The 14236-nt window shown below is 39.9% G+C and overlaps 1 protein-coding gene across 1 annotated transcript; it reads right to left on the bottom strand.

Annotated features, from left to right (window-relative positions):
- Nucleotides 1-1972: 1972 nt before the first annotated feature.
- On the bottom strand, nucleotides 1973-11891 carry ZNF518A (zinc finger protein 518A). Its single transcript, XM_033066638.1, has 3 exons — nucleotides 11811-11891; nucleotides 10001-10113; nucleotides 1973-7628 (listed from the first exon to the last, which is right to left on the bottom strand). The coding sequence occupies exon 3, from the start codon at nucleotides 7507-7509 to the stop codon at nucleotides 2872-2874; it is 4638 nt and encodes a 1545-aa protein (XP_032922529.1). The 5' UTR covers nucleotides 7510-7628; nucleotides 10001-10113; nucleotides 11811-11891; the 3' UTR covers nucleotides 1973-2871.
- Between the last annotated feature and the right edge of the window lie 2345 nt (nucleotides 11892-14236).

Raw genomic sequence — 14236 nt, forward strand, 5'->3', positions numbered from 1 at the left:
AGCTGTGTAATGAAAAACTGTGGTTTGTAGGAAATTTGTAAGATACCTTATCCCATTTACTGCAAATGCTGAGAAATGCACCAGCATTGCAGGAGTTGGCCAGTAAAAAGGTGGCTTCATACACTTAAAGTAGTTGAATGTTTCACTGAAGAACTGAACATACTGTCCCTGCATCTTCTACTGCACCATCTACTATGACACAGGTCAGGTAACTTCAACCAAATTTGCTCCTGATGGTAATTAATTGTGATCTTCATTTCAGTGAAGTCCCTCTTGAGATTTTCTGAAACCTGATCTGCAGAAATACCGAACTCTTAAGGACCTCAAACAACATACTACAGAAAAGGCAGTAAGAATAAAATTATATATTTAGAACAGTAATTGAGCAACCTGCACTAAATACGAGCACCTAATTAAGGGTGGGGAAATAAAATATTGAACCACTACCCAGGAGGGAGAGGTAATGAGATGGATGAGATGGATGTCCATGGAAAAAGTGACGCATGCCAATTAAGATCGTATAAAGCAACCTTATTTCAACATTTCCTAGCTTTACAATGTTTTCACAGCACCATTTAAGGTACAAATTAATACAAAAACAAATTAGTTAGAAAAAAATTTCAGTGACAGTTGTGACTCTCATGATTCATCAATACAGAGAAAACCACCTAATGCTACAGAAGAACTTCCATCTCAATTTTAATAAAAAAATTTTAATAAAAACTGGTCATTCTTGCTGAAATTGCACCAAGTAGGTTTAGAAACAAACTTCACATACATTTCTTCCACAGGCAAAGGCAACGTCCAAAATTCACAGGTTCAATTTCAGATTACAGAAGAGCAAGCTGAGGCAGACAACAGATCCTTCTAGTCAAAAAACCTTAATACGTTTTTTGTCCTTTCCTAATGCTGTTTCTTTCCAACCTGCTTCCTCAGCACTACACTGGTCTTCTTCAAAGTTGCTAGCCAAATTAAGATCAGAGCTCAAGCCCACTGTGCAGCACAAAATGATCCAGTTTAGATACACAACACATACCAACTGTATATTTATTCACCAAACTACACTGCCTTTACTTTTTCAGTTGACTCCCATACATAACTCACCAGCTGCAAGACTAGTGTGGATCTTCCTGCCAACACACATATCAAGAAAATTTATCTAATCACAGAAACAGTGGTTTTTAAGTAATTTTAACACTTTTTAAAACATAAGTTGAATTCAGGTTAGTGGTGACATGCCTGTGACATCCATGACCTCTTGCTGTTTCATTGGTAGCAATCTTCATTTTCACCTTAAGGAACCAGTAACAGAAAACTACCTGGGCTTGCATACAATTTAAACCCCCCAAGATTTAAATGCCCCAGTCCTCTCCATGCCTACTGTTCTATTTTGACAGTTTTTCCATCAATACTTTGGGAAGCTGGCTTATACCTTCATACTTGGGCAAAAGGTGCCAGCCATATGGTAAGAGCAATCCCACCTAAGACTGAAACTTCCAGCCTACAGAGGATAATTAAGTATCCAGAGGACAAAGCCTCAAGACATAATTACTGTGGAAAATAAGGACCTTCATCTGTATACCCTCAGTCACTATGGTTAAAAGGTCTTTTGTTCACATGTCCTCATATAAAGACTAAAAACTTTAAAGCATAGTGTCTCTTCATTATCCCTAAAACTGGAAGTAGAAAGTAAGCAGGCTCCTAAGAACATTACCCTACTGGCTGGTAAAATAAGTGGAGAGTAACTCGAGCCTTGGTTTTGCCAAACCCCTGGTGCCCCAAAAGGCAGTATAACTGAATAAGCAATAGCAGAAAACATTGTCATTATAGGGACAAATTACATCCACCTGAAATAAAGATACGATGCAATTACAAGCCTAAAATGGTGCTCTGCACCTCCCCATATCCTGACCTTCCTATAGGGTTTGTGGCAATACATAAATATTTTCTATAAATGCTCAAAGTCATAAGCTGTAAACACAAGTTATAGCAAATTTAATAATGACAAAATCAATACAGATTAGGAATGTTCACCATTCTTAAACACCATATACATTATGAATATATATACTGTATATTTTCAATCGATTTTATTCTGACTCACCATATTAACACAATCATAATACATTTTATTAATTTATATGAAAAATACTTCACTAAGAAAGTAGACAAACTGCACAGAAATAGTACAAGTGTCATGTGCATAGCAATATAGCTTAAAGCATTCACATATGGCTTTGTTTAAATGAAACTGTTGGGGGAAATGGCCCTATACGGACCCATGGGTACACAGTCAACATAATGTAAACTGCTTCACATCTTTGAGGCACTTGCTAATAATAGTGTTCAATCCCTGAAAAACAAAATCAAGAGCTAATAAGTGAAAATAACAAAAATCTCAGGATATCAGCTGTGTGTATTTGAAAAGATTTTAAAAATTGGTTTTAGTAGTGCATGCACAGAACTGAAAAACTGGGGGGAGGGGTGCAATTTCTGTGCAAGAATTATACCAAGTAACTGGAAAGTATAAAAATATTTACACGTTTAAGGATTTTAAGTATGTACAGAACAAAAGCCCTGAAGACTCATTCTACAGAACAAAAATATAGCATGATAGCAGTAATAAAAATAATATATATTTTTATGGAACTGTATTTGCAGTTAGTTACAAGTTATTTAAACCACAAAGCTCTTTGATCGTGCTCAAATCTGATGGCAATATGGAATACACTCTTCCTTTTAAAACACAAGCACTTTGCATCCTTTTTCAACCTCAGTTAGAATACTGACATACAAAACAGAATGACTTGTGTATCCAATGCAACTGATTTTTTAACTTTCATGAATGATATTGATTCTCTTTGCTGGTAATCATTCCTTTAATGAATTCCAACCTCGAGTAGCCTCCATCAGATGCCTCTGTCCATGTCCTACCCACTTATCCTGATTGTCAAATATTCTACCACAAAACCAGCAGCTAAACTTAGCTTTCAAGGTATTATTAGAGGTAGTTTTCACAATCTGGTAATTATTTTTGCTAGTCTTTTTCAGTGTCAATTTTAAGACAAATCTTTCTTTTACAGGGTTAATGGGTTTTATTGTCCTGTATCTTTTTTGAGAAAAATCATCAGTAGTTACATCCGAAGGATTGCAGAAGTTTGGCTGCAGAAGAGCTTCAACAGTTCTTTCTGACAATAAAACCTTAAGAACATGTCCCTTAAATTTAGCAATAGTTTTCATTACATTTACAACTTCTGGAACATCTGCATCAGGATGATTAAGCACAACAACTGGTTGATTTCTCCGGGGGCATTTTACAAGCTGGTTAGAATTAAAAGGGATTAATTTCAAAGTCCTCACAGTTTTTTTGGATGCCCTTGGTTTGTAAGGGCTACCTGATTCGTTAACAATTTCAGCCTGATTCTTTTCCTTACACTTTCTGTGCAACATTGCTTTCTTTCTAGGAGGTTCTGGGCAACTAGCCTTCCTTTTACGTTTGAAATTCTTTTTTCTTTGCCCACCTGAACTTTTAGACCCAGCTTGTTTTAAACTAGGTTTTACTTTTGCAGATCTGTTTTGGGTGCTCCATGTGGACTTCTGACAACGAGAGCTATTCCTCTTGGTAGCAGTTATTACTTGCGTACTCTCAACAGAACATTTTTGCAACTGTGTCCCTGCAGATTTAGCAGAATAAACAGGTTCTACATGAGGAACACAACATGCTGGATTAGAGCTTGCCAAAGAGGCATTTGCTGGCATTGACCCACCTGGTAAGTTTAAGGCATCATTAAAACTAAGATTAGTTTGTTTCTGTGCTAGTGCAGGAGTAAGGAACTGCAAGTTATCCACCTGTAGTGAGGGCACCGAGTTGCTTACTGAGTGAGTGTTATCAGACAGTGTATCTGAAGTAGGAGTCTTAAGTTTCAGCAAAAGCTGTTGTTGCATGGCTCCAGTTTTCTTTGGTTGACAATTTTGATGAGCATTATCCTGAAAAAGAATTTGTTTATGAACTACAGGCTTGTTTGGTGTCATACAATTCAGAAAAGCTCCCTGCTGTCCATCAGATGAAAGTGCATAAACACGTTGTTCCTGTTTAATTTCCTGTTGTTTTACTGACTCCAAAGAACCAAAGACAGCATCCTGGTGCTCTGATAACACCTTCACAGAAGAAGCTGCTTTCACAGGCAACTCTGATGAGTTTGTAATTACAAGAGGTGCTTTGAATGGCATACTATTCAATGAGTCATTTACTGTACCACATACTTCACCATTACAAGAACTTCTTACATTTCTAAAACTGCCATTTTTTCCCTTCACTTCTGAAGCTGATATGGTTATTTTCCCAAATTCTCTGGATGCAATTCCCCCTAAAACCTGAGAACTATCATTAGCGGCATTTGCAACTGTTCCAACTGTCCCACTAAAAGTCAGAATCATTCCAGGTCCTTTATTTGAAACAAAAGATGCAGGTACACCTTTAGTAACATGCCCATCTGATGAACTGGTTGGCGGAAGAGACTTTCCTGAAACCACTTGTTGCCTAGACTGGTTAGAAAGGTGGAAAGGAACAAAAAATCGTGACGGAAGGGACCGAACAAAAAGGGCTTTCTTCTGTTCCTGAAGAACAGGCAAAACTGGTGAAAAGCTGCTAGGATTTTGAGCTGCAGACAGTACTTTATCTTTTACTAACTGCTGTGTAAACTCATCTGTAGGAGTTTTTAGCAATGTACCAGCACCCAGAGTTCTGGATAATCTGTCCACGTCCTGTGCATCAAGTGATGTTTTGGGTGTTTGTCTTTCTCTCCCATAACAAGTACCTTCATTTGTGCTACATCTTGTGTTCAACTCTCTCTTACATATAGGGAAGTGTACGTTAGGAGGCCTCTGAAAACCACACGCAGTTGCAGAGCTTTTTAAACGCATGCAGGTTGCATTCCTGGTCTCAGGACCAGAAAGCAGCTTATCAGAATGGAGTTTGACACAGTTATTCATCTTTCCGTGGAACTCTTGCTGAGAAGTTGATTTTACTTTTAACACATCTTGCAGCAACTGGTTTATCTCAGGCGATAAATAATTACCCGCCTGTTCACTTTGCAATGAGAAAACAGATGTGATTTTAGGCATTAAAAAAGAGTTAACACAATCAGAAGCATTTTCCTGGAATTTCTCAGCTACGTTCTGAAAGCCTTGCTCTATGTTAGTGTCCAAATACTGTTGGCCATTATGCTTGTCCTCTGTAAAACACTCGCTGTCAACACCACCTTTAGACTGGCTTTTGAAAGACACACAGTTATTCTTAGTGTTTATGTGTTTGTAAGTTTTATTAATATTTGAGTCGGCTGACACAACTTTCTCTGCTTTTAAACCTTTCATCGATTCTGAATGCGAAGATGCAGGTTCATTTCTACTGTTTTGAAAAGAACCTCCTTTGCAAAATTCTTTGTATCTGCCATCTGGTGACATCCAAATGCTACATGGATTTTCCAAAGAGTCCGTTTTGGAATAGTTGTGAAAAGACAACAACCCTTCATTACATGAATCCACTGAGGTTGAACAATAGAGATTATTAGTTCCATTACTATTATTCAGGCCACCATTTTGCATTTTCAGTTCAGGAAAGAAGGGCATTTCCATAGGGTCATAATCAAGGGTATTGGTAATAGTGGGTGGTAATACCTGAGGATGACTCGAAGGACGAAAGTTTTCCCATGAGATACTAGTTTGAGTGCCAACTTTTGTTACCTCTTCATGTGGAGGCACAGTTGAGTCCAGCTTCATTGGTAAATAATTTGGACTTTTTCCTACAGCTATATTAGAAGGTGCTACAGTTTCAGAAACACTCCTACCATAAAATATGGAGTTATTTTGTCTTTCAACTTTTGCATTTCCTGAATGAGGCGCAGGACAAAACGGAGGGGAGGTTAACAGATGAACACAATTGTCCTTGAAGGTTGACTGATCAGTTCCATGTGGTATAGCACCTGAAGACAAGCCACAGGGATCAGCAGTCTGTAGCAAAGGAGTTGCAGAACCATCTTTAACAGGATCAACTTTCTGACTCAACAAATACTCATTTTGCTTACTTGTAGGTAGTAATTTTATAACAATATGTTGTTTTCCATCTACCATTTTAAAGCCCATAAATTTAGCACTGTAATTCGCTGGAACAAATACTTTATTGTTTTTAACCATCAATACTGTTGGCCCATGAACAGCGTTCTTCAATAATCCCAGGCCATAACTTGTTCCATCATCTGCCTTATTGTATTGTGCAGCAGTAGCAGAGAGCATTCCACCCATAAAATGATGCTTTTCTGTGAATTTAGTTTGATCTTTCTCTTCATTTGTTTCCACATCTCTCATACACTGGTTCAGCTCCTCAGCATTTGTCTGAATTTTATTCACACTTCTTAGCACTTGTGTATTTTCTTCCCCGGCACTGTCACTTCCACTACTTATTTTCTTCCGTCTCCAGAATATTTTTTTTGATGCTCCCATTTTATACCTTCTTAACACAAGTTTCAGTCCTGCTGGAGTCTTTACCACTCTTTTTTCATATTTATCCTTTTCCAGTTTTTCTTTTGCAATGAAGTGGTCTCTGTGTAAAGCTATGATGTGTTTTAAAAGATAATCTTTTCGTGATGTGCTGTAACTGCAACAAGGACAACCAAAGGAAAACATACTGGTATGAACAAGAAGATGATTTCGGAGCTCCTCTTCTGTAAAGTTTTCTTGATGGCATTTTCCACATTTATAGGGAATCTCTTTATGTTTGTGAATGTGCTGAACAAACGTACCCACATCATAGGTAGAAAACCCACATTTTTCACACTGGAAGTGTCCATTTATACAATGCTTTGATATGAAGTGTTTTGTCAAAGCCAACAAAGTGTATATCTGTTCATCATTACAGAGCTCACATTTTACTAAAGTGCTACGATGGATGCGTCTGTGCTGTTTAAATGACTGAAAGTCATTAGCTGAGAAGTTGCACATCTCACAGGGATACAAAGGCAACTCACCATAGTGTAACAGCTGAAAATGTTTCTGCAGGTCATTCGGGCTGTATCTAATGTTATCCTTGCACTTTGTACAAGTGAAATTCAGTATCTTTGCTGCAGCTTTCAATCCTTTTTCAAATTGCACTTCTGGTTTAATTTGCAAGTGGCCTTCTTCTGAACAACTGAGATTGATTCCGCTTATTTTCTCTAAACTTAAGGACTTCCTTGCAGTTTGCTGCTTACACTGAAAGAGTTTTCTAAACCTATCAACTTCATGTTTCATTAATACTTCATTTGGAATGTTCACCTTGGGCAACTCAATTTTCACATTTTTTAGTCCATAAGTGAGATTGATATCTAAAATTGCTGGTTGAATCGTCATACTTAAAGGATCACTCACCAGTTCTTTTTTCAAAGTAATGTCTGTAGCAAAATTCTTCATAGCATTGTGTTTTAAGAAACTGATTTGATTTGTGTCACAAAAAAAGTGTTCCTGTTCAGATGACATGATTTTAGGTTTTACTTTTCTTAATGTGAATTCTTGAGATTTAGTTTTACTTCCGGCAGCAAATGAGACAACTGCGCTGAGTTATTCTCAAAGCTCTACAGCTTCCCCATTTCATTCTCCTGAAATTAAAAAACAAGAAAAGCAAATAATTACTTTTAAAACTAATGCAATTAGAACACCTATTACAATTCACTAAAAAATATACACCAATATTTGAAGTTGTTAATTTTTATAATATTACTTGAGGGTTGAAAAAAAAAAAAAAGATGAGGCAAAAAAATTATACTGTAACCTTTTTTTGTGTTGGGGCTTTTTGATGGTTTACTGTTTGGGGTTCTTTCAAAAAATATATATAAAACTTGAAAAGTATATTTTAAAGAATATCTACTGAAACATACACATCATCAAATTTTGAGTCTCCCTCACCCTCTAAGCATAAAGAAATCCGAAGACCTACTTTCAGTGAAGTCTATGTTTATTACTCATTTGGGATGTCACACAAATAAAAAAACTCCTTTGTGACATAGGTCACTAACTGAACCTAACCGAAATACTAAAAACAAGTCACAATCTACAGAATGTGATATTTTTATTACTCAAGTGTGCTACTCTATTAGTAACTATTGTGCTTAGAAAGGAATAAAAGAAAAATCAGAATCTGATAAAAGACCTACTTCACTAATGGTGACATGACCTTTACCAACACCAAAAAACCAATCATACTGACCTACAACGAATTTTTCACATGCCTACCTTTAGTATCACACAAGTCTGAAGCAGTCAACAGATAAATGTTCTCAGGTTTCTCATTGCATGTTCCTGGGTACATGTTAATATTTTCAGTGCATGACTGACTACAGTACCCCTCTATGGATTAAAAGGCTCAAACAGTTATGGTCAGCATCACTGTCTCGCTACAGATTCCATGTCAGTGTTTCCATAACAGGCTGCATCAACAATTTATAGCAGCTCAAGCCTATGCTTGAACAAGAATAGAATCCTGCACAGAATGTTGACACAGAATCAGTAGAATTGGAACAGCAGCAAAATTAACTTCAATTCTGAAAAAGCAACACTAGTACGGAAGAACTGTTTCTTCACTAGTATAACACTTATTACTAAAAAACTTCTTCCATAGTACAAGTCACAAAGTTACTTTGTTCTTTCCTATCAAAAGTGAGTAAATTGTAAGCTGAAATCTGATTAGAGATTCTCTCTCCCCTACTCTCATGCTCACCCTGAAGCAACACAGACTCGGAACTCTTTAGATCATCTTATCTACTCACATTCAAACTGAAAGAATGATCACATCCTCTCCCTCACTGTGGCTAAGTGTAAGGGCTGCTTCTAGATCTCCAAGCCATCATACGCATTGGTCCTAAGGTCTTTCAAATATTTTCCCACAGTCTGGGAGAAGGAAGTATCTAGCATTAGACATGCAAATACCTGGCAAAAAAATTGGAGACTGAAAAATTTTCAAGTCCATGCTCTTGTAACGTAGCAAGAAAAGCAAAACATTTTATTTTAACCACATGCTTTAATGCATTCCTTTGGAGAAGATACTCGCACTTCTGCACAATTCTTGAAAATAATAAACACAGCAGACTTCAACACTATACACAGACTCTAATATCAAGTTAATTCACTTACTGTGCTCTTGAGATATGAGACCTGCAAGACTTCAACCATATAACTGAAATCCAAAAGCAAAAAAAAATCCTACCCCCAAAAAAAACCCCACAGAGACATGCACTCTCTCCTCAGGATCTCTCCAAATGGAAACACTTTGGGTACAGGATTCTTATTTTTCTTGTAACTCAAATCCCCCATCTTCCACACAAAAGATTAACACGTGGGACATTACCCTACTTTGAGCTTTGAGAAGATAACAACTCATGTGCATTTACATTCCATTTCCACCAAAAATGTACTGCATTAAAATGCATTCTCTTGCCAATGGTATATCCCTTATTTGAATAGAAGCAAGCTGAACTTCCACATAAAGAATAAGTAACTAAAAATTATGTGGATTTGTTTGCTTTAACAACTTCTTTAATACACAGGTGCAACACAAAGATTACAGGTTGCATGATGCAATACATCATCCTGATGGTAGCTGCCCATTCTTCTGATTAAAAGGTTGTACTGCCAGACGCTGAAACCTGAAATATGTTTACAATTAAAGCTACAGAAATCAGAAGAGGAAAAACTACTGCAGAGAACAAGGCCCAGGCTTTCAATACCAAGCCAATGTGGTCCTCAACTGGGCAGCATTTACATTTGGCAAAGTGTCCCGATCCAAGATCTCATTTAATTAATTAACCTAATAACTTGAAACTTAAGTTTGTCATTTTTGAGTAGCATGCGACTATCAACAAGCTCCTGCAGTATGAAAAATAAAAATATTTACTTGAAACAATAATTTTTTAAAAAGTGTTTTCTTTAATCCCAGGGATCTTTAAACATCCACTTTCAAAGAAGTCTGACTTACATGTTAAGAAAATACTTCAATTCTTCAACAACTGTTCTCCATACACACAGAAGAAGAGGTAAGTATGCGAGACTCAGAAAAGGCCACAGTCAGGAGAAATACTAAAAAAAGTTCTGGAAACAAAAGGAAAGATATTTTAAACCGTGTAAGTGAAAGAATAAACTGAAAAGCACAAATCCCTCACAGATTTACATTATGTCGATTTTTTAATACATTGAAGACAAAAAAATAAACCAACTTTTCTCCCATAGAACACCATTAAATGCAACACCAATACTGTATATATACACAATACAACGATGTCTATCACATCTTAGCTTTGCCACTACATCTGAGGCATTCACAGCTGGGAAGTATAAACACATAATAGCTTAAAAACAGCATAGAAACACGTGACTGGTATCTCTGTCCATCAAATTTTAACTTGAACTCAAAAGGCACTTATCTTTTCTCAATCAAAAATTTTAATGGCAAAGAGTTAATTATAAGTTTCTATGAAGTTGTGCAAAAGCCTGGGAAGGAGGCACGATATTACATTCACAGTAAGATTTAAATGCAGCTATAATGAGTACAAACATTGAAAATACATAACCATGTGCCACAGTTAACTCTCACTCAAAAAATCCCCGAACCACTAAGAACAAGCCTAAGTAATCACTTGAGGCTCTCAGCTACAACTTTCTTCCCCTAAAAATGCTGCAGTATGTCCACATTTTGTTTAAAGAAAGCATAGAAAGTTTTAGCTATATACTTTGACCTAGTGAGAAATTACACATATGAGTTAGACGCTGCTAAATTAGATAACCTTCACAGTTTTTCCATTTTGAATTACATTCAAAATAGGTATCCTAGCAGGTAGTATCTTCAAGATTTCGCAAAAAAAAAAATGTAGACTTATTTAAATTTTATTAAATAAGTAAATAAAATTATACTGAAGCATATACCATGTCCAATCCCATTCTAAGTGCCTGCAAATTTAGAGTGGTGCCTTAATCCCTCCCAAGACCTGGACATACAGGAACGTTAAAAACTAGACCTTAAGAAACCCAGAGGGATGGAGCAGTCAGATACAACCTAACCAGTACAACAGTGCTTTAGTAAAAATAAAATGGAAAAAAACAAAACAATCAAACCAACACCGAAGCCCTCTCAGAGCTCACACCACAGGGCGAACCTGCCATTTACAAACTCAGCAGCTGAACGCGGCGGCGGCACGCGGCCAGCGCCGGCCCACCTGCGGGCTGACACTGCCTCCGCCCGCCCGGGGCTGCCGGGGGAGCAGCGGGGCCGCCGCGGCCGGTAAGCGCCGGGACAAAGCGCGGGGCGGCCGACGAGGCGGTGGCAGCGCGGAAGCTCCGTGTGACCGCGGGCACAGCAGCGGGCGCTGCCACCATCGAGCGAGGCGCGCCCGTCCCCGGCTCCTCCTCGGGAGCCCCGCGGCAGCGCCGCCCCCGCCCGCCTGGGGCGCCCGCACGGCCCCGGGGCGGCCGCGACTCTCGGCGCGTAGCCCGGCGGAGGGATACGGTACCGCGGCTGGCTCGGCAGCGGCAGCACACGAGGCCGCTTCTGCCCGGTTCCGCCGCCCCGGGCGCGCCCCGCGGTCCCGCCCGCCCCCAGCCCCGCTGCCCCGCGAGCCTCCCGCAGCCGGCGGCTGCGGACTACTTCATGTCTCAGCCTCACCACAGGGCACCGTCCCGTCCCGCCGCGGCCGCTCGCGCCCCCTGCCCGCTCCGCTCCGCTGCGAGCCGCCCCGGGCCGTCCCTCCCGCACCGCGCGGGGCCTCCCCGCCCGACGCCCCTCGCGGAGTTACCTCGGGTACCGCCACCGCCCGGCGAGGCGCTGCCGGCCGCCATCACAGTTTCCATCCGGGGACTGCCGAGTGCGAGCCCGGCCGAGGGGCGGCCGCGGCGGAGGGATACGCGTTCACCTGAGGGATGGGCGGACGGCGGCCGACGAGGCCCAATGGGGGCAGGGGGCGGGGCGGGGCCGGCAGGTCCGGCTGCCTGGCTCCTGCTCATCCTTGTCCCGTTCGCCTTTCTGCTCCTTGGGTGTGCGCCTTGGGCACGTGGCGCGGCCGTGGGAGCGCCCCGCCGCTCCGCCCGTCCTTACCTTGAGTGGCTGTGTGCTTTCCTGTGCCCGAGGGGGTGTTTGGGCCAATGGCCGCCAATGGCTGGGGCAGGCCGAGCTGCTGCCCCTCACAACACACTCATAAGCCAAGGAAGGCCTGGCCCGCCATGTTAGTGCTGCGCTCCAGACATGGGTTCGCTCACCTGCACAGACACCGCCGTAGCGCAGTATATAAAGGGCTGGCTGTAGATGTCAGCAGCCAAAGCATCCAGGACAATATACGCGCATTAGATCAGATAATTTGTTTTAACATGCTCAAAATAACACAAAATCAAAGCTGATAGTCCTTACAAAGTGCTTGTCTTGTGAGGGACACAGTACCATTTCTGCTTAGGAGCAGCACCAGCAGTGCTTGCTGATAGAGCATGCTCTGAATTCGTGTTGTGCCGAGTTTTAATGCACATGGAAGAACACGCAGAGCAAGGTCACCAAAGAGTATGAAGGCATGTGAGAAGGAGGAAACTGAGCTGCCCCATGGCCAGAAATGGGCAAATGCCCATGACAGAAATAGACTGTGAAGATGAATTGTGAATGAAGAGGTCATTGAAAAGGAAATCCTTTCTCCACTTAGGAAACTGATCAAAAATCAAAGCAAAGAGGAGAAAGCTTGAGCTTTTTACTTTGGGAAGCCTAACTAGTGAACAATTTAGCCAAGCAATTCAGCTAAACTTTTCTCCACAAATCTTGTGACATCTTACTAATTGCAATGAAGTTTAATAAGTGCAGTATTTACTCATAACTAAATAAGAGAATAAGAAGGAGCATTGATGTCTTTGAGTGCACGCGCATATACCGAGGGCATGTTAAACATGAACGTATTTTTAATTTCTTGTTCCAATTGACGTCACTTATTTCCCTTTTGTCCTAATGTAGAAGAACATTAATAGAAACCGTTTTGGGGTGGATTCCTTGGCCCTAAAAAATATCTTCAAGGAAATAATTATATAATTGATGGTTCTACTACACCCAAATCAATGAATCTGTGCCAAAAGTAAGCAGAGAAAAGTATTCTTCTGTTTTCTAATTCATTACATTTTTCTAACTAGATAGGGGAGATTGTACATGTCCGTAGAGGATCTGAGAATTTAACTACGACTGAAGAAAAAGAAAGAAAAACAGCATAGTTCTGACTGAAACCCTAAATTCAGAAAAAATAACAGAAAAGAATGATGCATGAAAATCATTAGTCTAAAGAGCAGCTAGAGTATCAAATTGGTGTTAGAATGCCAGTATTCCTAATGTGAAATTTAAATATACATCATGTTGTCAACTATTAATCCCAATGAATTTGCATGTAAGATGGGAACAAATATTTCATCTGTATTTTATTACTTCCTAATTCAGAGCACATATGAGTGCCAAACACGAGAGATAAAAACCTGTGTGAAATAACACCAACAGGAGACAAGAAAGGAAGAAGAAAGGCCAATGCCTAATTTACCATATCCGTTGAGATTCTTCATTGATCAAGGAATCAAAAAAGATTACATCAAAACACATCATTTAATAAAATTCTACTGGGATTAGGATCTGCGTAGAAATATATGGGGGGGAAAGGTGGCAGTCCAATGAAAAAGCACAGCAATGGGCAACCCCACCAAAAATGTTGACATTGTATGGTAGCTTCTCCCAAAAATTGTGAAGGAGCCCATTTGTCATGGAAGTAATCATCTGCAAAAATGCTCCCAAAAATTTCTCAGTAATAACAACAGTCTAAAACCTTCCCATGTGCAGGAATACCAGGATCCCCTTATAAACTATGACATAAGAGGCTGCCTTACTACTGAAGAGAGGACCAAAGAAGACAAAAAAATGCCTTTTTACTCAGGGCAGAAACTAAACTGAAAGCCATCAAGGAAATCCAAGGAAGACCAAAGTCTTCCAAAGGCATCCAGAAATTGTTCTGATGCTGGCAGTTGAACCTCATGTGGTGTGAATTGTGACATGAGATCCACATAATATTCTAGTCCTTCACTCTTTTTCAAAAGCTAAATTGAATTTGGTCCACTTTTCTTTGGGACATCCTGTGAAAATGATGTTCAACTGCAAGACAGTTTGTGTTCTGTAAAACACAATATCCCACAACAGTTTTCACTTTTCACAAACAAA

The sequence above is a fragment of the Catharus ustulatus genome, chromosome 8, assembly GCF_009819885.2.
Source record: "Catharus ustulatus isolate bCatUst1 chromosome 8, bCatUst1.pri.v2, whole genome shotgun sequence".
Classification (NCBI taxonomy): Eukaryota; Metazoa; Chordata; class Aves; order Passeriformes; family Turdidae; genus Catharus; species Catharus ustulatus.

Bases quoted from the DNA above. Each gene is read 5' to 3' on its own strand.
- ZNF518A (XM_033066638.1), bottom strand. From the start codon at position 7,509: ATGTCATCTGAACAGGAACACTTTTTTTGTGACACAAATCAAATCAGT.